Source organism: Grus americana, chromosome 17 (genome assembly GCF_028858705.1).
Source record: "Grus americana isolate bGruAme1 chromosome 17, bGruAme1.mat, whole genome shotgun sequence".
NCBI classification, from domain to species: Eukaryota; Metazoa; Chordata; class Aves; order Gruiformes; family Gruidae; genus Grus; species Grus americana.
The window spans coordinates 9,802,545-9,827,444 of NC_072868.1; the positions used below are offsets into that span (position 1 = coordinate 9,802,545).

At 38.9% G+C, this 24,900-nt stretch overlaps 1 protein-coding gene across 5 annotated transcripts in view; it reads left to right on the forward strand.

Moving 5' to 3' along the window:
• Nucleotides 1–24,900, forward strand: part of RTEL1 (regulator of telomere elongation helicase 1) — a 49,535-nt gene that overhangs the window by 18,983 nt on the left and 5,652 nt on the right. For 4 of the 5 annotated variants that reach the window (XM_054845369.1, XM_054845370.1, XM_054845372.1 and 1 more), the window contains 19 exons: nucleotides 526–658; nucleotides 811–924; nucleotides 3,308–3,348; nucleotides 4,214–4,299; nucleotides 5,095–5,172; nucleotides 5,904–5,981; nucleotides 7,710–7,853; nucleotides 8,626–8,741; nucleotides 9,552–9,675; nucleotides 10,787–10,940; nucleotides 12,558–12,712; nucleotides 15,589–15,684; nucleotides 17,250–17,460; nucleotides 18,566–18,703; nucleotides 19,263–19,379; nucleotides 21,249–21,491; nucleotides 23,069–23,245; nucleotides 23,807–23,992; nucleotides 24,507–24,610. In XM_054845369.1, the coding sequence (XP_054701344.1) occupies nucleotides 526–658; nucleotides 811–924; nucleotides 3,308–3,348; nucleotides 4,214–4,299; nucleotides 5,095–5,172; nucleotides 5,904–5,981; nucleotides 7,710–7,853; nucleotides 8,626–8,741; nucleotides 9,552–9,675; nucleotides 10,787–10,940; nucleotides 12,558–12,712; nucleotides 15,589–15,684; nucleotides 17,250–17,460; nucleotides 18,566–18,703; nucleotides 19,263–19,379; nucleotides 21,249–21,491; nucleotides 23,069–23,245; nucleotides 23,807–23,992; nucleotides 24,507–24,610 (2,495 nt within the window). The remainder of the gene's footprint in view (nucleotides 1–525; nucleotides 659–810; nucleotides 925–3,307; nucleotides 3,349–4,213; nucleotides 4,300–5,094; nucleotides 5,173–5,903; nucleotides 5,982–7,709; nucleotides 7,854–8,625; nucleotides 8,742–9,551; nucleotides 9,676–10,786; nucleotides 10,941–12,557; nucleotides 12,713–15,588; nucleotides 15,685–17,249; nucleotides 17,461–18,565; nucleotides 18,704–19,262; nucleotides 19,380–21,248; nucleotides 21,492–23,068; nucleotides 23,246–23,806; nucleotides 23,993–24,506; nucleotides 24,611–24,900) is intronic. The other variant, XM_054845373.1, reaches the window with a different exon arrangement.

A 24,900-nucleotide genomic window follows, 5' to 3' on the forward strand; every position in this document is an offset into this window, starting at 1 on the left:
TTAGGTGAAAGATTTATAGCCATTGGAAATTCCTGATGGAAAAGGGGTTCTCTTCAAGCAAGAGCAGGGATGGAGATGATTTTTTTTTTTTTTGTAACTTCAGTCATTTGTCCTTCATCCCAGTATTCTACAGTTCTTCTACCATGCTTACCCTTCCAGTTGTCCTTGACAGCAGGAAGTGAATCAATGGATGGAGGACTGAGTAGTTTTATCTACTCAATCTGCCTGTTACTTGCCAACAAAAGGATCTGATGCTCTGTCTTTTCTATAACCATCTTTTGATTAAAAGTGTAATCTACTTAAGGTGTGAGGGAGCAATGACCTTTTAAACTATATTTTGAACAGATACAGTAATTAAATCTGGGAAGGACCAAAGCAGAACATACCATACATCTGGAACTTTAGCTTCAGATTCTGGCCAGTTTATATTCAGAAGTTCAGATGCAATGTGCTATATGCTAGTCATATTCTAATTTTTCTACTTACAGACTTGCTTCTTAGTGTTTTCTCTTTTATTTGGTACAGGAAAGACCTTAAGCTATTGGTGTTTCAGCCCTGGATACAGCATGCATGAGCTTGTTCGACAGGGAGTCAGGACAATTATCCTTACTAGTGGGACACTCTCCCCTCTCTCATCATTTACAATGGAAATGCAGATGTAAGTATCTAGATGTGTAAACAGTACCGTTACTGAAAATGCACAGTCTGCTCTTGTGATTGTACATTTTATCTTGGGATTTTTGAGTGTTCTGGAGTGGTAGCCAGTAGAGAATCATATAATGACTGGGATCTAATTTTGTGTTTCTTTAGCCCTTTTCCTGTTTGCTTGGAGAATCCTCATGTTATTGATAAACACCAGCTCTGGGTTGGGATCATTCCTAAGGGACCTGATGGAGCTGTGCTTACTTCTACCTATGAAAGAAGGTAATGAATTCCCATGTGGAATTCTGCTTTGAAGTCTTGGGTTCCGACATTTTCTGCTTACAGGAGGGTGCTAGTGAAATAAGTGGTCTCTGTAGTTCTTTTCTTGGATAAACACTGTGCTGAATAACAGCACCCTTTAACCGCTACTGTTGAAAATTTAGAATTGGAGAGCTGGAAGGGATCAAATATGAGCATGCTGAGTGCACTAATAGTCCTTAATGGCCCTGATCAGCCTCAGCTGGCACCTCTACCCACAGCCATCACCCAGGAGCTCCACCTAAGGCCTGGCATAGGCCTTCAGTCAGTGCCCAAACTGTAGGAATATCTGTCTCCAGCTCCATCATAACCACACCTGGCCATGGACCCTGTTGCTCTGATCCTGACCTACTTTGACTTCCCGGATTGACCTCGGACCTGCCTGTCACTATGGACCTGCTTTGCCATCCGTGGACTGTCACACTCCTTACTGGCACTGGACCTGCTCCTGCTTTACTGATTTGCATTTCTGGCTTAACCTTGAACCTTCCCCATCACCATGACTTTGGCTGATGATCTGGACTTGTGATTGAGCCTGGCTACTGACTGCACCCAAGTCTTTCCTGCTTGCCTTCCTCTGTTACGTGGGTCTGGGCCCTGGCTGGCAAGTCCCCTGCTCCGCATGCCTTCACATCGTGCTCAGGTACCGCCTCCCTGTCCCTCACAGAGCAGTCCACCCTCACTGACGTGGAGCCCCGTCCTAAACTTCTTTGCTGAAGGCTTAATTCGTTTGAAATGTGACTGGCCTTTGCAACAACTATTTTTTATATTTAAAGCTTGTCACCTTGACCGGCCTCTCTTTCACCTCTGCATTGCCTTCTTAAGGAAAATACATCCAAATACTTGTCAAGCTTTTTGTCATAGTTTTTCTTGCTTTTCTCTGTTCTTTCGTCATTTTGCCTGTGTCTTTCTGTTCTTTAGAGTAGATGGGGCTTCTCTGCCGGGAGAATATTCTGCCAGCAAGGAAGGCCAAAACTTGATTTCATTGTGTATTGACTTTCCGTTGTGCAATATGGTAGTTTCATTGGTCTCTCTACATATAATTTTAAAAGGCAGCTTCGTGCTTTGGTGCACATGGCAGAAGGTTCTGCGCTTGCCAGTTCTCTGAAGTTACTAAAGAGTGGCAACACACTGTTGCTAGTACTGTGTTCAGGGATTTAGTCCTTCTGTAGTATTTTGGAATGGGGATCAGTTCCTTGTGTATGATACACGTGTTCTTCCATTTAACTTTCTTCCTATAGTACGCACATTTTTATGTGCTGGCACATTCTTAAATCTATTTCAATTTCAGCATTATAGATGAACCTCTGGCTGAGAATTCTGTAATTTAGCCTGCTGCAGGTCTGGCTTACTCTTTTTCAGCAATATGGGGGGGAGAATCTCAAAGAACTCTTACTGAAGAAAAAAAAAAAGGCAGGAAAAAATGCCAGATGTTCAACAGAACTGGAAATGCACTCAGGAATTGTAATTGATTTTTACAGAGAAGTCGCCTGGAAAACCCTCAGACCATATTTTTAATTTTCAGAAGCTTAGTGTGCTGTTTCAGTGTATTTTGTTGAAGATACTGTTTTTTGAAAGGGGAAGGTTGGGGACCCCCCACCTAAGGCCTAGAACACCAGTTTTTTGAAGGAAGGGAATTCACAGTGTTTGTTGTGTTTTGACAACATCTGTGCGGTGATATGGGTATTTATAGGTCTTATAAAAACAGGTATGTTCTTTTTTTTTCCCTGCATATATAAGTTTCCTGGGAAAACAGTATGCAAAACTACAGGGCACTAAAAAGAGAGAAACATAAAGGCATGAGAGAACAGGTGACTCTTCAGTCAGGGCTGGAAGAAACAGGTAAATAGTGCTGATTGTAGAGCAGTACTTTTTCAATCAACACAAGAGGATTTACTTGGCTTATGCCATGAGTAAATAATAACCATAGTAACCAAATTCACCCTTTTTGCCCCTGAAGCCTCACCACACCTAATTCATCAATAATTATTTTAAATAGTTGTAATATTAGTCAGGCTTGGCAGCATCTGCAGACTTTGCTGGCAGAACTTTCACCCTTATGTTGTTAGTATTAATCATAAAACTCATATGGCTGCCCATTTCCATTTGTTACATTTTGATAATATTGAAGCTTAGATCATCTTTGGTGCTAATAGAATATTTATTAGCAATATGTAGTCAACATATTAGTAATTTTGTGTCCCTGGTATGGGTGCTTGCCACAGGAAGGAGAGCAATTGGGAATATGGATATGGTATTTAAGATTAAGACTATCTGAGGAAATTAATATGTATTAAAAAAAATAGAAAGGGAAATACAATTATGTTACTTGATTTTTTCTTTGTAGGTTTTCAGAGGATTATTTATCGTCTCTAGGCAAAACAATTGGTAAGTAAGATGTGTGGATTTCAGGAACAGGTTGTTACACAGGATTTTTAGAAATCTCTTGGAAGGTATCTGATGCCAAGCATCAATTTGCAGAGCAATTAAGGATCAGAAGTTGTCAATGCAATTTTTCATGATGTGTTTAAAGGCACTGTGTCAAGCTTGTTCTACAAATATAATAGAACTACAAAATTTTGAACACATGAGGATAGAATAAAAGAAAAGCATTTGTGTAGCTTGGCTAATCTGTGATTGAAAGGAATCTCTTAAATATAAAAATGTTGGAAGGAAATGGAGAAGAGTGCTCTGAGGTGTTCATCTTGGCCTTAAATGGTGAAGATGCTTTCACAAAATAACAGATTGATGGGGGGTTTTTTTGTAAAGTATATACTATTTGACTAGAAAACTATGGACTACTTGACTAGAAAATTCTCAAATGCAATCTTATGGTACCTCATCCAATGTTTTGAATGTTGAGATTGCAGTGGACAATAAGTGGAGAAAACGATCTAAAAATAGATCCTGCTGTCATATGGAAAAATATGGTGGATGACATTACATTTCTTTCGTCTGTAGTGTTTGGTTGGCTAGTTAGTCTAGTGTTAGTTCATAAAATGTTTTATCCTGCTAACACTACACTTCAGAAAACTAGTTAGGCATCTGTATTAAACTTTATACCTTGACAACAAGATTATTGGAATGATTAAAAAAACCCAAACAACTTCTAATACACCAACTTTAATGTCAAGAAAGCAGAAAAGATTTTGGAAGGAACCCATGCTGTTAGCTTATTTTTTCCTCTGCAGCCTGTGCACTCGATCCGAGGATGAAAATGCCCTCAGCTATACACCTGCCTGTCTCATTGCAGGTAACCTTGTGCGAGTTGTACCACATGGACTGTTGGTGTTCTTCCCGTCGTATCCTGTCATGGATAAGAGCCTGGAATATTGGAGAGTATGTTAATTTCTCTGCCTTTATAGGTAGTTTAGTTACACAGGTCATACAGTTTGTAGATATGCTATAGAACCATGCTAATTAAACATTCTTTATTAATAAAGTAAACTATGAAATCTGGAAAGTAAAAACCCAGGTCAGGCTTCTTTTATTTTGATCACAATACACTGAAATATTGTAGAAACCAAACCCAAAACAATCTTAAGACATTATCTCATCTCATCTGACCTGATCTCAGAGTTCATTTAATTTCACCAGAGTTCTTTATTAAACCTCCAAATTATAGTTGGTCTGAGTGTTTCAACTCCTGGAGGAAAAAAATCCCAACATGAGCATTTCTCTTTCATTTGTAACTGTTGCAGCTGTAAGTTTTGCAACTGTCACGCTCATGACTTGAGCGTCCCTGGTAAGATGTGGTAGAACAGTTGTGGTTTAAATGCTGCTCCTCCTTAAAAGTGAATGCTGGGACAGAGGTGTCATACTGCAGTGGGTCCCTGGGAGGTGGATGTTGAGAATGTCGAAGTTGGAGGGAAAAGAAATGGATCTCCCATCCGCATAATGTCTGAGTTGCACCAACTGCAAGGAATCGCTGTTAGTGTTGTTAGGATTGCATGTTCCTGCTTCCATCTCTTCCTATGTTTGGCAAGAGAGGAATAGACTGTGTTTGGGGAGGTCGTTGGCGACCACTCGAAATCTGTGGTGACCACTCCTGAGCATTTCCTTTCTTGTGGGCACTTCTGGTATGTGTTTACTTTCACATAGCCATTTCTGATATGTTCATCATCTGTTTAACAGGAGCATGATTTTGCTAAAAGAATCGAAGAAGTGAAGCCAATGTTTGTGGAACCCAGGAACAAAGGAAGCTTTGCAGAGGTTGGTAATTTGCATTACATACCAGTAATGTTTTCACCATCTGTTTTTATGTTTAAATCCTTCTCCAAGATGTGCTTGAGTGTGAACTGCATGTTTCTAGGATAAAATAAAAACTCTCGGAGATCATCTCTGAAGTACAGTTCTTCTATGCATCCATCCTTTTCTTTTTGGCCAGTTGTGCAAGGTACAGTCTTAATTTGAAATCCAGTGATGTAACAGTGGCTAATGTACCTATGTGCTGAATAATTGAGATAGTAGAAAGCTGTCACTTCAGTAGCCAGCATCTTTTAATGTTCTGCGGGCCATTTCCTTCCAGCTTCTCATGCTTTGGGTGTTAAGGAATTGTGCAGTGTCATCTTGTTTGTTTATAGCCACTCTGCTTCATAAAGTAAATAATATCCTTGAATTGCTTTCCTGGTTTGCCTGTTTTACTCAAGGATCTGCAGAAACACAGAACAGTCTATGTTCTACCTCTTCCTCAGAAGCGTCTGACGTTAATCTTCTATGCTTACACAGATGTATTCTAGATTTCACAGTAATGTAAGGATTTTGCTAAGCAAATGGCTTCTCACATTTGCAGTTAGAAAAAGTAAAGAAGATTATACTCCACCAAATTAATCACATTTTAGATCTCAGTGTACGAGTCAAATTTAGCTAGTACAGGTTTCTGTTTATGCCTATGCAAAGGATAATACCATTCTTGCTCTTGCTTAAACTAGTTTATCTTTTAGGTAATGGATGCATACTACGATAAAGTCATCTGTCCCAAGTCCAACGGAGCTGCTTTTTTGGCAGTATGTCGGGGGAAGGTAACGTAACTGAGAACTTGTTTCATCTGAGATCAGATGATGTAGCTGATGGGAGGGGGAAAACCATCATTCTGGATTTCAGTACATTTTTGTTATGTGACTGCAACTATATGTGGAAGAAACCAAGAGAAGTAGGATGCCCCGAAGCCTTTTCAAAATTGTCATGTTTGCATATGGCTCGTTCCTGGTTTTATTAAAGGGATATATCTTTGAGTTCTTTAAAGGGGATGAGCATCGTACTTGTATTTCCTGTTGGCTGCTCACCAAAAATTCAACCCATTAGATGAGAACAACTGTTTTGGAGGAGAACTAAAGGAAACATTTGTAATCAAACATGTTAGAACAACATTGCTGAAAACCAAAAGTATTGCTTAGCTTTAAAAAATTTACATGAACCTCAGGTCCTCTGGAGGCATTTGATGGTCTTTCATTTACATTTTTCAGCGCTAATAAATCAATTTATGATTATCAGTGGAAATATTTGCAAAATCATAAATTACTCTTAGAGCCTTTTGGCTGCTGCTTACTGCCTACCAAGAGAAGATTCAACTTCTGGAGGCATTTGATGGTCTTGCCTGTCCTTCCAACAATAGTGTATTACCCTGAGAGGAACAGAGTCTGTGGAGAGATCACGCTTTGCAGTGACGGGCAATTGAAGGATAGACTGTCTAGTTTATTATAGTCACAGGGTTAATAGTATGACTGCAAAATTGGAAATATTAAGAAGATAAATCAAAAGAGACACGTTGTCAAAAGCTCTAAAACTAGCTTCTTTCTCAGCTATTGAGATTCCCTCCCAGGTTGTTGCTCAGCTTTTACATTGGCAGTAGGTTCTAGCAAGCTTTTTGTGTTCTCTATTCTATAAAAGAAACCTAAAACCCCAGTCCTTTTTGTAAAGAGGAGATTCTGTCCCAGTTGCTCCTGTTCTTTTACTAGCTGTGTCTAGGCCTGAGGTGTCTTTAAAAGTTCACAGAAATTTTCTTTCCTGTTTTGAGATGGTGAAGGGCAGGTTCTTTTTTTTTTTTTTAAATTAGTTTTTTTCTTTTTGTCTAAGGTTGGTCATCTCATGCTCTTATTAGCCTGAGGGATTTCCTTTCTGCCCAAGATAAAATACTGATAAATACAACTATATGACTGCTAGCTCCACATGGATTCTAGTGCAAGCTGTGATCGCTCTTAGTAGCAGTGCTGGCTTAAGCTGAGTTGGTCATTCCACCCATCCATCCTTAATGTTATATTCCATCACAGCTGTTTGTGCAGCATGGTAGATGAGATTGGAGAATGGATTCAGCTGAAAAACAAATTCTTTTTTTGCTTTTTTTATTTATTATTGCTTTGAAATGATTCTGTTAATTTTTAATGTCAGAGAAGGTTTGCTATGTTCTTATCATGTCTTGTTAACAATTCAGGGTATGGAAGGTTTAAACAGAGGTATTGACTGACATTTAAGACATCTTCCAAATACAACTGTTCTTATCCAGGAGTAAGACACATGCATTAATGGTATGGGTGAGGTATACTTTGTCCGGAGTCTCCTAGAGGAAAAAGCTAAGTTTAAAGTCCTGGTAATAAAAGCAAAAAATCTAGTTGAAACTGTTCGTAACATATTCGTAAACTACAGTTGGCTAGGGATTTAATTTAATGGAGAGAAAAAAGGCCAATAACTGCTGAATTGCTCTGAAATGTCACTTCAAACCCTGTTGGTAATGGAAAACACTGTCTCTTCAGGCCAGTGAAGGCCTGGACTTTGCAGACATAAATGGACGGGGAGTCATCATTACTGGGCTTCCATTTCCTCCTCGTATGGAGCCCAGAGTTGTTTTAAAGATGCAGTTCCTGGATGAAATGAGAAGAAGTGGTGCAGGCACACAGGTAATGCCAGGCAGCTTCTCACTGTTGGCTGTTTGCAGGTTTGTGTCATTGTTTCTCCCTCTTGTCTCTGTGGATTTTGGTGTTTGTTATCCTTCCAGCCTCATGGGACCATGAACATCAAAAAGTCAAACAGTCTTGGGAGTTTGTTACAAATAGTCACCTTTTTTAAAATAATGTCGAGAGTTCCAAATTCTGTCTCCAGTAACATGGTCTCAGTCAAATATGGGCTCAAAAAATGATATAATTAAAGTTTTAGTCAAAATCATTGTATGCATGTTATGCATATATCTTCTTGAGGGAATTACTTCATCCAGAGAGAGAGTGGGCAGGAAGAATTGTCTGTGCTGGCTGGCTTGGGGATTTTTGTTTTGGTGGCTGGGGGCATGTGTGTGGACGTGTGTTTTGGTTTTTGTGTTTTGTTTTGGGTTTGGTTTTCTGTTGCTTTTTCTATAAATTTAGTTTATTGTCCTGCAGGATAGCTATTAGGTCTTAAATGATATGGTGAGTCTATTGTACTACCATGGCTGTCAGTGTGTCATATACTAAATAGCCCCTCAAGTTGGATATTACTGCTTGAGTTTTCTGTGCGTTATAAGTCAGGCGTGATATTCCACTCAACCTGTGTTTGTTTTTCCAAGACTTCTAGAGATTTGTCTGTAGATCTTGTTGGATACATTTTTTTTATTTCTTTAGAAAAAAATAGTGACTGTACAGCACAGAGAATATGTTTTACCTGGTAAATAATGTTAATTCTTTCTCCTGCCTATTGCAGTATTTATCTGGGCGTGAGTGGTACAGTCAGCAAGCTTCCCGGGCTGTTAATCAGGCTATTGGCAGGGTCATCAGACATCGCCAAGACTATGGTGCTATCTTCCTATGTGACCACAGGTGAAACTTTGGCTCTGGAACATAAACATACATCAACAGCTTTATATCCCGACATGGGTATTGGTATTTTGTATATAAATGTGCTGACGCTACTGTTTGGAGAAGGCCACAGTTCATAAGTAATTAAATTATTTTTATATAACAGGTTATATAAATATTGCACTACTTTAAGTAAGTAACTAGATGGTTATCTTCTGCTCGCAAAATATACTGTCTTGGAGCTGCAGAAAGAGATTAATGATATTAATGAAAAATAAGCCAATTTGTTGACTTCATGTTTGTAATGCTACTGGAAATTACATGATAATAACTTACGGTTTTACATTTTCTCCATCTCTCATTTGAGAAGGCAGTCACCAGCACTGCAGTTTTTTGAGAGAAGGAGGGCAAAAATGAGGAAGGATTATATTGCTGGAACAATATAACCTATATTAATAATTAATATTATATTATATTAATATTCACTAATATAACACGTATATAATAGGCAGCAAGAGTTTAATCGATAGTCTTCAATGCTGACGCTCAACTGGGGACAGTGAGCCCCTCACAGTTCAGTGCTAATATTACTGTTGCACAGTTAAAGAGTTTATGGATGAAAGATAAGAATTGGCTGATTGCATGGTATGTGGTATCAACAAAGCCCTTTTCTCCTGTGTGAAGACGTCACCCCGTTATATGTACTGTGGTGTTTCAATCTTTTGTTGTCTTGCTACTCCTCTCTTGTCCTTTTGGACCCTCATCTAGCATTTGCTTAATTCATGTAGGCCAACCTGGCAAATAATTCTCTCCTTTTCCAATCCTACCCAGGTTCACAACTGGTGATGTAAGAAGCAAACTGCCCTCGTGGGTCCGCCCTTATGTGAATGTTTATGACAACTTTGGGCATGCAGTCAGAAGTGTCTCCCTCTTCTTCCGTGTTGCTCAAGAAATTGTAAGTGTCTTAAACCCAACAACAAACACCTCCCTTTTTTTCTTGATAGTGTTGGAAACTGGATATACTAATCCAGATGAGAGATGTGACAGTGTCACTTGTCTTGTCATTTCTAAACATTGGAAGCTTTACAGGAAAGGAGATATTTCTCCAAAAGTGAGCTGGGGCAGGATGTGTTGTCATGCTGTGCAACTCATTAGGTTAGATCACAAAAATAACTTCCTTTTCCAGCCCCTCCTAAATAAACATAGATTTCATTGGAGGGTATGCAAATGCTGGAACTGCTGTTAGCATCAAAAAGCTTTCTACCTCCCCCTCGGAGAGAGGGTATATGTGTGGAAGAAGCAGTCGAACCCTTAAACTTAAATCTAAGCTGACTGGTATAAAGAGTGAGACAAACCCATCCCTTATTATTACAGTTCATCGCTGGGTCAGCTTTACCAATATGGCTTCTCTCTTAACATTAAGAAACTCTTTTTCTCAGTAATAGTTCCTCGATTTAAAAAGTAATATTGTAAAAAGACTTTCTAATTGACTGGAGAAAGTCATAGCAAGAAATGGGCTGGAAGCCAGAATGGGGAATTCTTTATCCCCAAAATGGAGATTAAGATTAAAATAAACACTTAACATTTCACATACAGACTTGGATGACTTCCTGGAAGATGCCTTAGCCAAATACAAGTCGTTCAAAATAATAAGTTACAGATGGATGACCTGATGATTTTTTTTCTGATCCTAAATGGAATTTTCATGGTAAAGATAAAGCCCAACCCAATGTGCTTTGACAGGAGGAGCTATGTTGCAGGGATAGTGTTAGGAAACAATTGTTCTTTAGTCCAGTCATGATCTTTTTTTTTCTTTTTTTTTTTGTTACACAGGTCAGTTAGTGCTAAGCCTGCTTATAGACTTCATCTATCTGTGTCACTTCCCAGTTATTTGATCCTTTTTTTTTTTCCAGAAGCACATGAATCCAGAATGCGTAACAATCTTGCTGTCAAGCGTTATTTGGGAAAAAGATGCCTTTGGGTTGTTGCTGAGATTTTTGGTTGCAAAGGAAGTGGAGTGGAAGAGTAGCTTTTGCCTACTGTAACATTTTGTAAACTGCTTGCAGATGCCCCCACCCCTGCCACAATGCCCTTCTGGCTCGGCTGCTTCCCGAAGTGAAAGTGATACAGCACCATCTACTTCATCTGAGCAAATCCTCTCCCTGAAAAAAGCCAAAAACTTAGACGACCATGTTCCCAGTTTGAAGAGGAAAAGAAAAGGTAGGTTTGGATCCTAACAGATACGCTTTCTTCTTTTAAGCTGAACCAAAAAAAGGAGGAGCAAAAGACTAGAAACTGGGATGGGAGAGAAAGCAAGGAGAGCTGAAAGACCGATGTAAAAGCCTGATCAAGGGACATAGCTTGGCATTAGAAAATGGGAGAACCAGTTGCAACTACAGAGCAGAGAGGCAGATGGGGCCTGAAAAAGTGTCCAGCAGAACAGGAGGAGTTTGGTGGAATATCATAGGTAGTTTAAAAAATAAGAACTGGAAGTCTGTTTCTGACTAGTGCTGACTATCATATCTTTCTTCCATCCTGTTGTATAAATGATTCTTACACAGTAATCTGACTAAGAAAACAGAAAGAGGGCATTGACCTAGGAACAAAACAATATTTTAAAATTTGTGGTTAACTAATGCCAAAGAACAAAGTATTTCTGATGTCAGATACTCTTTCAGAATGTTCCATTCGAGATTGCTTGCTATTTTGGAACAGAATGGTGAAGTTGTGTTTAAAACTGTGGTTCCAAAGCAGTTATGACTGAGTATGAGGATGATTTCACATTACATCCAAGCCAGTGTGACTGCAGCTTGTCGTTGAATGGGATTACTTTGGCCACCACTTTTTTTTTTCTTCAACTGCCAACCGTGCACTTATGCTCCTTCCCTCAATTTGAATCCGTCTATTGTGCAAGTGCAGAGCAAGCAGATGAGCTTGCTGAACCCATTTACCTTTCATCCATGTGACTGGTAGATTCCAGGATGGGCTGGAATGTATGACTGGAGGTAAAGGGAAGAAACAGCATTGCCTCCTTTGATACAGATTTTCGGTTGCATTGCATTAGCTGCAACATCAAACTGCATCTGTAATCATAGTTTTGGCTAAAGAGTTTGCTTGCACTGACTTTTTAATTTGTAGAGTAATATACTTCCATTCTTCTCAAAATAATGACTTTTCTTAGTAACTGACTGTTGAAGTAATTTCACAAAATAGTGGAAATATATTTTGAAGAGAATGCCTTTTAAAAGTAGCAAACTGATACTAATTTAGCATTACCTACAGGTCTAAATACTTCTATTTAAAACCAAATATACTTGCATCCTGATTAGTGAGAATATGTGTTCTTGGGACCTGAGAGTGTGACTGTGTCTTATAGGTATTGATGACTGTGAAAATTGTAGGCTTTAAAAGTACTTGTTCTGTTTAAAAATAATAAATAATATTTCATGCCAGAGTCTGTTAAAAATAAGAACTCAGGTTCTGGGAAATCCATAAAGCTGAAGTAGTTAAACACAGACAGCTGTTGCAGTAAGACTTTTTTTTTTTTTCCTTTGATCCTAAGCTGTTTTGAGGTTAAATATGACCATCACTTAAGGAAAAGTTTGAGAGAAGTCCACCAGGTTGTGGTAACAAATGCTTGAGCAATTTTGGGGGTGATTAATCAAAGCAGTTGTCTTACTAATCATATAATGCAATTTTGCAATATGTGGAAGATTAAATAAACCAACACATCTTTGTGGATTGCTACATAAGATTTTGAGGTATTACTAAGTAATAGAAAATGCAAGAAATAATGTGGAATGTTAATTTGTCATCTATATTATGCTGTGATGCCAGTAAATGGAGATGGAGCATCCAGCCTATGCATGGAATATGAACAAGAGCTTGTCTCACCCAGAAGACAATGTATTGGGCTCTTGGACGCGTTGGAGCGCAATGAGAAGAGCAGTGAAGATGCAGAGGAGGAAAGTGACTTGTCAGGAGAGGAAAAGGTAATGGCAATGGTGTAGCAGAATACTTGCTTATAAGTAAAAATTGTAGGCTCTAAAGTAAAACAAGTTTGGCATTGATTTAAGAGTACCAGTTCAACCTTCTTTCAAGAAAAACTCACTGTATTGGCACTGGTAACTGCAAGTTCTCATAATTAAGCTTGATCAAAGGATTTCCTTGCCACATTCAACTAGATATCCGACAGGTACATACTTGCACTGTGTTCCATAACTGCTGACCATGTAAATTCATGGAAGTTAACCATGCTGTCTGGAGAGCAAAGAGCTCTAAAAGAAGAGATTGGAAGATACACAGTTCCTCCTGGGTGGAATCTGTGTTGGCACTTGGTATATGACCAGATAATGAATTAAAAAAAGGGAGGGGGAGGGTTTATGAGTTAGAAATTGCACTTTCAGATTAAAATCTTTGATTTGCCTCAGAGAATGAATATTGCAGACTTGCGGAATGCTTTATCTGAATCAAAAATCCACTATTGCATTGAGATCAACAGAGCTTCTGCGCTGTTGATTTTCTTTCCTCTTGGATTGGTATTTTTAATATGTCAGTGATTAGGCTGTGTTCTTGCTTTCTCAAAATCCCTGTTTCCAGTTGTTGGTGGGGTAGTTCCCTTACCTGGCTACCATCAGCAGGCTTGCAGACTCGGTTTGGCTGATGACTAGTGTGTTGACTCCAGGAATACCTATTGCAACATACCTAAGTAGTTTGGTTAGGGGAAGAATGCCTAAGCGAAAGTGTGGAGGTGTAAGGAGTATCTGGGGAATATCTAAGGAGGCCTAAGGGAGATGGATGGAGATGTGTACAAAACAGAGGGAATGTACAAACTTGGAGAAACGAACAAGGATAGCGAATATTTAACTTGTGTGCAGCTGATTGAGAAATTGGCTCCATCACCCATGGGCCGCCACAACAGACACCAGAATTTATTCTTTGGAAAGCCTGGCACATCTCCAGGTACTTGGTAACTCAGCTACAGTATCTTGTTAACACAGCTGCACTTCTTTTGGCAGTTTGGCATTTCCTTAAGTCAGATAAGTTGATGGTCCTAATGGATCAGCAGTGAGTCAGTTCATGTCTGCTTTCTGTATTTGGTGTTACTACTCATCTGTGGCTTGCAGAGAACTGTGGGATCATCTGTGCTGCACCTAAATTGAAGACCTCTGGCACCAGAGATCAGGGAGTGTAGTCCTGAGACATGCAGTGCCTCTGAGCTTTACTCCAAATTTAGTATGGAGCTGATTTTTAATAAGCACTGGATTTAAACTGATAATGGGGTTGGTGTGCTTTCATATCTTTCTTCCCCATCCATCATAGTATCTGTGTTACCATTTTTACTTTTGTCGACGTTATACTGTACCCTGATTCCCTAATAGTGGAAATTTAGCTGCTGTCATTCTGAAACAATTTGCTTGAGGTGAAAAAGAAGAAAGGAAGCCTTTGTAATATCAAAAAATCAAAATAGAAGAAATAGTCTCTCAATCCATTTAAAGCATGATTTGACAGTTCCACTTAATCTCTTCTCCTTGTGAGATATGGCTTATGGAAACTTGTCTTTCAGAAGCCTTATTTCTTCTAGATCATGCTATTCAAGGTGGTGCCTTTACATAGTCCAGGATTAAGAAGATGTTTTTGATAGTTTTTCTGAGTTATTGCATGTATCATAAATGTTTGACTTGCTGCTTGTATTCCAATTCTTCATTCTGTTACATGATGCTTAAATAAACTATATTTAAATGTGCACTTAAATCATGATCAGGCTTGTCCGGAATTCAGTATCCTTGCGGTATTATGAGTGCACTGAGGGTTGTATTTCTGAGTATTAGCAACTGACTCTACAAAATGGCAAATCTGAGGTTATTGGCTTAGGGTTTTGTTTATTTTTAGTGTTGTTGGTTTAGTTGTAGTTGGTTTAATTTGACTCTAAAGCTTTGTGATCTGAATAGACACATTTAGAAGTCACAGTGGACTGTAGGGGTACTGTTAGGTTTCAGTGGTTCCTCTTACAAATGAACAACACTATCCCGTAAAGGCACTGATAGTCACATGCTTGCTATGAAATTCTTTTATTGGGCAAGAGCAAAAGAAATACATCACTTCACATACCTGCTTTCTCAACAGGTATGTAGAAACCAACTGGCAATATGGGGCTATCCCGCAGTTTCTTCTATTACTTAGGTGATTGATTTTAGTGTGGCTGATACTGGCTTGATCTAATATTGGACACTCTTAAGCAATGCCACTCCTCTTGCTTATGCCCGCTCACTTCTTTTTTGGAGCTTTGTATATACCGATATTTCCAGTCACTGCAGTACATGTGCAGTTCTTTGCTACTGGGAATGGGAGATGGTAAAGAGCTTGCCAAGCCACAAGTGTTTCTGCTGCTGTCTCATCCTGTCTGCCCTGATATTTTCTATGAGATTGCTTAGACTTCCCTTCTTAGTACCCCAAGAAAAGTCTGATATGTTTTTCTTCAGAAGAGAAGTACTTCCAGGCAGGAAAGTGAAGGGGCACGTGAGGCATCAGTTACACAAAGGTATGCGTACACTCCCAGGGCTACCCTGAAACACTTAGAGCTAAGTCCAGCTTTGCTTAATCGGAAATCTGCAACCTCAAGACCAACTTCATCCTTAACTTCCTCTGTTTTCGTCTTTCTTCCTGAATTTTCCAGTAAGTGTTTACCTTCTAGAAACACAGATGTGTCCCACGCTCTGTTGCGATAATTCAGGTTGAATTGTTTCACTTTCTTGAATGGTGTCACAAACTGGGTTAACAAACTTTACTACTGGAAATGGCTAAATTAAATGGACAAGAGCTTTGGAAAGCATTATTTTGGACCTTTCTTTTCTTTTAATCTTCATAGGCACAACGTCTGTCAACGCTTTCCCTTCAGTATGAGAAGAGGTTAACAGATGAGCAGAAAGGAGGAAGGAAGAAAATAAAGCTAGTCAGCAATACAGTATGTATTTTCATGTGTCTGTGCCATCCCTTTGATATGCAGACTGCTTTAATTTGAATTGGAAATTTCTAGGCAGACAGAAGACTGATGCCAGAACAATTATGCATTTTCTCTAAATCGTAAATATTCATCAATGCACATCTGAAATCTATTTCTGTCATGCTTTTTCTCAAATCTAGACATCACAAATCCAATCAAGCACAGGCCCAGGTAGGGCTAGTAGGTGAAAAGAATTGTTTTCTGGCATTGACTACTTTGCAAACATCTACTTCCATTGACCAGGTGTGATGGGTGGTTTCACTCTTTTTGATTGGAATTGAATAGAATAGTTCAGTTGGAAGGGACCTTCAACAATCATCTAGTCCAACTGGTGGTAGAGCCTCAAATGGTATAACTGACCAGTTTTGGGTAAGTGATCACATCCTAACCCCACCTGTGGTGGGTCATTGTTGTATGTCATGTTTGCAGTTGTACATTATTGTTTTGCACTGTCCCCAAACTCAGTTAACTTGTTATGCAGCTAGTTGCTTAAGAGTCACAATAAATTCATGAGAATCCCCTGGGTGATTGTGTGTGCCTGTAGTTGTCCAAGGTACTGCCCTAACTAGTGCTGGCTGTCAGACTCCCAGTCACCTAGCAAAGGAAACTGATAAAAGTAGTCACAGGTCCTGAAGCTGATAATATCCAAGGTGTGAGGAAGGAAGAAGGTTCATTGCATCCAGAAGGTTGTGTTTACAGTTTGTTGCTGTCTGATGTCATGATGAGTCAGCCTAGCCCTCAAGGTTTGGACTAAATGTCATTTCTCTTATTAAGCCTTCTCCTAAGAATAGAGTTGTGCAATGATACTTGGCTGCCTTCTCTAGGAATAATCCTCTGAAGCAGTCAGTTTTGTCAGCAGAGAAGGTGAATAGCATTGCTGCTCTTCTCTAAGGGAATGAATGCTCACAGATGTGAGGGGGTGGGTGTTTTAGAAATAGATACAATCATCATCTGGGGAAACTAACATTATACTTGTGCCTCAGGATTGCCCCAGTGACACTTTTTTGTAATTAAGATATGTGACAAGGGTCAAACAGCTCATATGTTAAAAGTGTGTGAGCACAGTCACTTTGAGAAGGGAGGAGTTGTTCTGAATCCATTTCAAGTCCCTGCTGCTTGTGACTGTAGAAGAACCTTTCCCAACAGGAGAGAGTAGTCTAGCTTGCTCATGTTTATAGTATCTAAAGAAATTTCTTAGAGGAACCAAAATGCTTGAACACCTTCTGTTCTTTGTATCTCCTGCTCCAGAGATTTATGTTTTTCAGTTAATTGGATGTTTCCAGGAGCTAGGCCAGTTAGATCTGTGTTTATTCTGTGGCACTGAAGCTGGTTTGGGGTTTTTTTGGGGGATAACACATGGATATGGGGGTGACTACTATAATTGCAAGATACAGTAACCTGGTAGTTGAAAGCATTCATTGTTCTATGTGCTGGCGGAATTGTAAATATATTGCTTCCATCTGAATTAATGTGAGAGTAACTCCTCAAGTAATACTATTTACTGAGGAGTCTTCCTGTCTTCACAGCAAGCTGCTAAGAAAGCAGACCTGACGGAGCCGAAGAAGGCTCGAGCTACTTTATACATCGCAACAGTGAAGGAGACCCTAAGCCAACAAAACTATGATCTCTTCTCTAAGGCTCTTCAGCACTACAAGAAGACAGATGACTTCCACGCTATGTTATCTCAAATGAGCTCCCTCTTTATAGAGGATGAAAAAAAACATATCTTGTTACGAGGTATGACAACTTCCCTCCTATATTTATGACATGACCTTTGTCTTTTAGATAGACTTAGATGTTTCAGAGGTAAGTGGTTTAGATTTGAGGTACAGATCAATCAGGATAATAATAAACATTTATCACTCTATATCCTCAGATGACACAGAAAATGTTTTCAGTCTAATTATCGTATTTAGTTTGCATTTGACAAGCCTGAAAAATATCACTTCCATGGAAGCTTGTGTTATTTTAAACTTTATCTAAAAGTAGTATAACTTATTCCCTGTGATTTCAGAGGTAAGATCAAGAGTGCAGTTGTGAGAATTGAATAAATGCATTCATAAGGGTTCAGTGTTAAAGCAGTAAATAAGTAGACAGAATTTCTAGAGAAATTTTCTATTTAAATAATGGCGAGTATAAAGCAAGTGATCTGGGTAAGCATGGATAGTTTACTGGTTTAACTGGTATTTTCTTAACAACTGCATTGACAGGAGCTAGACAGAATGTTTTCTCTGAATTTTCCTTTCCCTCTCAACTTGTGAGTAAATGGGCAAATTTTTCTGTGACTTCTTTCATCCACTAAAATTTAAAAAGCATAGTTATACATTTTTTAAATTTTAAGTTATACATTTAAATTTTAAATTAAGGTTCATTTTAAGGTTAAGGAATGGGAAGCTCAGTATGAGCACTTAGTACTAATAGTAGCCACAACCTGTTTCCCAATTTGCTGATCTTACTATAAGACAATATTTGATTGCCAAATTAAGGACTAAGTCCAGTTTTCAAAAGTGGCAGGCCCCTGAAAATTAAAATTAATTTGACGTTTCGGCTTTTGGTTGGCAAGCATTTTTTGGTAAGTAAGGTGAGGTGTAAAATTAACAGTATATTGATTATTCAAAGTATCAGCCTAGCAGATACCTTAACCCAACAGCTGATGAGGTAGCTCATGACCTTTTGTTGCAAGTACCTGTTTCACCAAGTGATAAGCTACTTCTTTTATCTTCATATTACCTAATCTAGAAGTCCTACCATTGTAGATTTCTGTGGCATTTATTACGTGCTGTGGACTGATTTTTTTCTTTTTCTTTTCTTTTTTACCCCTCTTTCCTCTCTCTAATGAAAGAATTTTACCAGTTTGTTCGACCTCAACATAAAAAACAGTTTGATGAAGCATGTTGCAATCTGACTGGAGTGGGCTGTGGCTACAAACCTGAGCACAGCCTCCTGCGGGAAGAGAGAGAGATACTGGCCAAGAAAATAGGTGAGGAGCTTGTTTCAGCACTGTGCAGGCAGTTGTATCATTTGATGGACGTTACCCAATCATAGAGCAAGATGTGTCTAATATGTAGAAATGCAAGAATGGAAGGCAATTTAGTTTAATCAATATTGAGCAAAGTCTCTGCTCTGCACAATCCTCTTGCCTGCCTACCTGTGAGCATACACAGATGCCTGAGCATTAGGTACTGCATAGTTTGTAATGATGCCATTTTATTTCAAAAGGGGATTTTACGGATCTATTTAAATTGTTAATGTAGTCTGTGGATTTAAAAATTTTGTGTGTGTGTCATCTTTGCTACCTGCGTAGTACCACAGGAGTTGCAAATAGAGGATAATCGTGTCCTCACAGAGCTTGTGAAATCTTTGAAAACCTGGAACGATGAAGTCCTAAAAACCCCAGGGTGTTAGCTCATCCCCTCTTATAAGAGTAATATATCTACATCTTCAGGTGTTTTCAGCACAGAATGGCATGCTTTGAAATACACTCTTCTATGTTTGTTCTTCCTTAAGTTCACTGTTAACAGACTGGTTTGATTTAACAGAAGAAAAACAGAGTCAGCAGAAAACTGCATTCTCGAAGGACTCATGTGCTCAGCTAAATCCTGGGCTCCACTTGAACCGGGGAGGATTCCACTTGACAACAGGACTGAATAGTACAGGTACCCTTCATGTTAATTAAAAATACAGTCCCAAGTAATATGTGATATGTTTTATTTTGTCACTGACTGTAAATTCCTCTGGTGGGAACCAATGTTTTTTGTGTTCACCTAGCACGGCAACTCACTGTACGTAGGAGTGATGGTAATTCAGAATTTTCAGCAAGGGTTGTACAAAACAAAAACAAATAAATTAAAGCAAGGTAGATATGAAAGAAACCAACTAAAGCCAGAAGTTTGCACTAGAGACTGACCTGGCGCGTGTCAGTGAGGGAAAGGGTGCATTGGGCATAAGGCTGCTGGGCTTCCTGTTTGTACAAGGTTCATGAAAGAGCCATTTAAGGAATGTAATCTTAGATTAGGTCAGTATAAATCCAGGTATGAAGAAGAAACAGTTCCCGTTTTATTAGTAATGTGTACACTCCTCATGTGGACAGTCTGTTTTTCCTGCAGAGAAATTGTGTTTTCTCACAATTGCACCTAATCTCTGTGTGCATCCCTGTCATCTCATGCTGTTTGGTATTTTATCTTTGATTTGATTACAGATCTTCCTGAGAACAGCTGGGAATTTTTTCTGTTTCTCACAAGGAAATGAGTAGGATAGTTGGACAGCTTAGAAGGCTTTCTTTAGAGGGTAAAAAATAGTCAAAGTCTAATCCTTTTGTAAAATAAAAATAAATAAATAAAGTAAAAGCTGATGTTTCCTGGAAGGCTTTAAAAGCTTTTCATGTATGAAGTCATGTTGTTTCTTTTGACTTGTTTTCCTGATTTGTTTTGTATTTTAAGAGAATTTGAACAAAACAGAATCTTTGGTAATTATTTTGTCCTGAGGTCCATGAGATTGATTTTCACAGAAACTTGTTTCCACTAAAAGTAATTGAGAAAATAATAGCAATAAATGCATGTATTATTTCTGTTGCTCGCTCCTTAAGTAGAGTACACTCCTGCAAAATTGTCAGAAAGCTGTATGATATGCAGTAAAAGATAAAAACATTCACACCCATGGTTTTCCTCTTTCAGGAAATTGAACTAAGCCCATCTTTTGAAATTTCATTATCTTAACTTCTTTAAAAGTTCTTTAGTGGAGAATAAAGATACCAAAAGATGTGACTGGTTAATTTAAATCAGTTTCTTATCATATACTTCATCCATATTTGCATGCCTGTAATGTGCAAAACAGAACTTTTTCCTCTAAAACATATCAGAAATCAAAGACTGACAACTTGAACAGAAGTCCACTTGGCATTTCGCAGGATGTTCATAGTTGCCTCTCCCTTCTCTTGTACTCTGACATTGCTTTTGTGCTATCTTGTGTGTTATTTCAGGTTAGTTATTGTTTTTTGATGTTTTCCTTTTGGGAAACACACCCACACATATGCCTTTTCTCCTTTTATTAATAAGGAATGAGAAATCTATTCTTTAAAATTGCTCTCAACAGTTTACTTGTCCATGCATCAGGCCAGCATAGTTGGTTAAGCCATCTGTTTAAAATGCTTCTACTCCTTCAGTGTAGCACAAAACCTGATTTGTTGCTGACCTCCATGCACGGTGTCTTCTGCGTCACCTTTTTCTCATTCCCTAGTGACCATCTGACACATTTCTCCATTTAAAAGACAAAAAACCTCCAGAAGATGCCAAAAGCAATCCCCAGAATTAATTTCCTCAGTGGCCAGGAGCAGGTTTTAGCTCTGCCCAAGGCCATGCCAGAGGGAGGAGTGTGGCTGTGCACGCAGTGTTGGCTTTACCATTTTGAAGTAGTCCAGGAAGGGAAAGAGAAATTGAATCAATGAAAAGAGAAGTCGATAGGAATGAGTGACCTGTTTGTCACCATTCCTCCCCAAGCCCTGCTCACATGTGTTCTGTGTCTCTCAGGGCAGAATGCCAGTCGGGCTTTGAAGACAGACACTGAAAAAGCTTCAAGCTCTAGGAGAGATCACCACCAGGTCCTCAGGGCTACCTATCTCAACGACGTGAAAAGGGCTTTGAACAAAAACACTTACAGCCGTTTCTACGAAGCGTTGTTAGCTTACAAGAAGACAGATAACTATGATGCTATGATATCGGTGATAGCAGCCCTCACCACTGAGAGGCCAGAAGACTTTCATCTCCTACAAAGTAAGAGATTTTTTTTTAAATTGCTTTTGTTTATTTGAAAAAAAAGATGTAAGTGCTGTGATCTCATGTGAGTGATAACCTTTCACTGGTCATTAGTCTGCAAATTGTCCACTTTTTAGGAAAAACTTTTAGCATTGGTAAACTTCACCTGTCCCATCTTTTGGTTTAGCAAACCAGGTAAATGGAGCAACAGGAAAGATGTGTTAAATGAATGTCATTCAGGGAGCAAAAAAATGTCAAGGTTATAAAATGTTACCTCTGTTTGTTCCATTAGAAATTGTCCATTAAAAACATTAGGTGAGATGTCAGTAATTCCAGTCCTAACCTTCACTCAAGCTAACGTCAGCGAAATGATTTCATTACCTTTTTTTTCTCCTCAATTACTACAAGTGATTGCTCTTCAGACAACAGTGCTGACTATTGAATTGACTCAATTTTGTTCTCATGACCATTGATTGCTCTACTGGTGCTAAGCTCTTAGATGACGTCCAGATTTTGGGATAAGCAATCACACTTTTGATTTACTACTCTTCTACAGAGCTTTACCTGGGAATAGTTGTGGAACTGTATCATAATTTAGTATTCTTATCATTCATCACAATTTTCTAGAAATTTCAAGCTGATATTTATTTTCTCAGAAGTGGTTTGTTTTGTTTGTTTGTTTGTTTTTTCCTTTTTCCTACAAGTTTTCAAAATTTGAAATTGGGCTTTATTGTTTAAAAAAGAAGAAAAGGAGAGATTATATGCTGGTCTTGATTACTTTGATGGAGACATCTTGTCTTCTGCCATGTAACACCTCAGTTCCACCTTCTCCCGTGTCTCTGGTGTGAACTCCTCTGCAGGAAATGTTGCATACAGTGTGTGCTGGGAAATGCTGATGTAGTTTTGTTTGTTGTCTCTAGGAAATAATAAGTATTCCATTGACCTTGAATAGATGTCTCAGTCTGTGAATTTTTAGAAAATATTTTTTTTTCTGGTGCATTAACTAGTCAATTAGTCTTGACACGGTGAGGAGTGGGAGGGAAACGAACTGTGTAGCACTGTGAGTCATAATCTCCCCCTGAGCATTCTTTCTCACAGACAGAGAGTCAGTATCTTCACTGAGCAAATGTTTTGACCTCAGAGGGCTTTGTGGTAGAATCGTCAGTGCTTGGCAGTAAGTCATATTTGGGATTTTTTAGAATTTCTCTACGTGTGTTGCGAATCTTTATCGACTAAATGGTAACAAGACATTTTCTTTTTGAGAAAGTCTTTTCAGCTATTGTGTATATACCTGATTTGAGTTGTCAGGTGAAGGGCTGGATCAGGTATTTATGCTTAGCTGTAGAGAACAGAAGAATTTTGAGGTAAGTTGAGATTATTTTCAATACTAAATGATCATCTGCCTTCTGGCAAGGAAAACCCCATAATTATAAAATCAACAAAACCATCCAGTGTTCCACCAACCTGAAGATAACTCTGAGGAATTTGGCTGATATTGTTCAGCTTCCAAAGAATTTCTCCCTCCCAAAACAAAGAGTCTTCCATGGTCAGGTGTTTATTTTCCTATGCATTTGACTGTATTTTCTTTTGGACAGGGTTTTACATGTTTGTGCGCCCTCATCACAAAGAGCAGTTCAAACAGATGTGTAAAGATTTGACTGGAACGGTCTGTGGCGAGGGAGAGAAGCAATTGCAACAGCAGGTGCAAGGTGAAGGGAACCCTCTGAGTTTGGAGAGCTGGTGCACTAAAGGAGAAAACAGCCATGTACAAGGTTGGGAATGAACATTTGTCCAAAGTTTAGATTCTTACTTATTATGGTGATGGGTAGTGTCCACCAGCCTTAGCTGTGGGCTAGGGCCTCCCTGCACTAGGTGTGTAAAGGAAGATCCAAGCAATTGGCTGTGTCCAAATTGTGTTTAAAAAAACCAAAACAACACAAACGGGTGTACAATAGAAGATAACGTGAGATGTGGAAGTGCAAGGAAACAAGAAAAAAATTATAGTGCCATCTTCTTTAAACTGTGAAGTGGGTTATGGGTGAAGGCAGAACTTTTGCATCTAAGTGGAGTGGGAGCAGGAGTGGATCAAGATCCACTCTGTCTAGGAAGAATTTCAGTATAAAGGATTCCTTTCAGTAATAATACATGTGTTAGTATCAGAAACTTCTGTTACCAAGCAGTGAGGCATAAAAAAAATCGTTATTCAAACTGTGTTTTTCTTCTTATACAAGAAGAACTTACTGAACTTACCGCTAATTGTGTTTTGCGGAGTCTGTGTATTGTGTTCTCAGTTATACTGTTTTGTATGCTTTTTTAAATGTATTTATAACCAGATGCAGCCACTTCTAAGGGTGAGGCACCAGAGAAAATTCAGAGGAAGATTTCCTCCTTCTGCTTTAACCAGGAAAACAATCTTGACTTGCCAAAGGCCAAAGTATCAAAAGAAACCAGTAATGTGAGAGCACCCACAGGCTCTGGAGCTGTGCCTATCTTTCCACTAGAGATGGAGCCAGAATGTGGTAGGTATAGGTGGGATTTTGGATGTAATTCTGTAATACTTGGGAATAAAGATAAGTTATAGAAATGAGAATTATGGTAATGGCTTATGAAATGATGACTGGTTCATGCCTCTATTTGCTCAGGTGCAATAATGTTTAGTGTGGTTCACTAAGTAGAATTTGTACTTTCTGCCACTTGCATATGTTCTCTCAAAGTACTTCATTGTCTTTATCACAATGATGTAATAGTTTCCTGAGAACTTATGGATTTTTCGTGACAACTTCCTTGTAAAGCAAGGACGTAACCTCAGTTTCTAAATGGAGATCTGAAGCACCGAGGGACTGAGTGAGGTCATGTGAAAGAAATAATGTAACAGGGTCAGGTATTGCACTGTTAAGATAGTTTGTAAAGCTCATGGTCATTGTTTTCTGGACTGCACTAGAAACGTGTTATGCATGACAGTTTCACAGGTGATTACTGGAATTTAGTCATTTCCTCCCTCTCTTTCTCTCTCCCTCTCCCCACCCCCTCTAGGAAGATTCCAGTGCTCTAACTGCAAATCTGAGGATGATGTGCCTTTTAAATGTCCATTATGTGACTTCACTTGCTGCAAAACATGCTGGGAGCAGTTCTTAAAGGTTATCTTGTTTATTGGTTTCAGTTTTTCCTGAAACTGCTGGCAAATTTTGTGCTTTTCAGGAGAACCATGTGGACAGCCCTGGAAACAGAATTCTTTTGTTTACAGAGAACACCCAAATGCCGGTGGCAGATTTACCACTAGTTTCATTATTTTCCATGTTCTGCGATGTGATTGGAGGCAGACCTCTGCTTTATGCTGTAGTTTTTACACCTTTGCATCTCCTGAGCTGCCTCCACATGTTTTCCCATCTAGAGCTATGCAGGCAACAAGCTGTGGAGTCAACTTGAG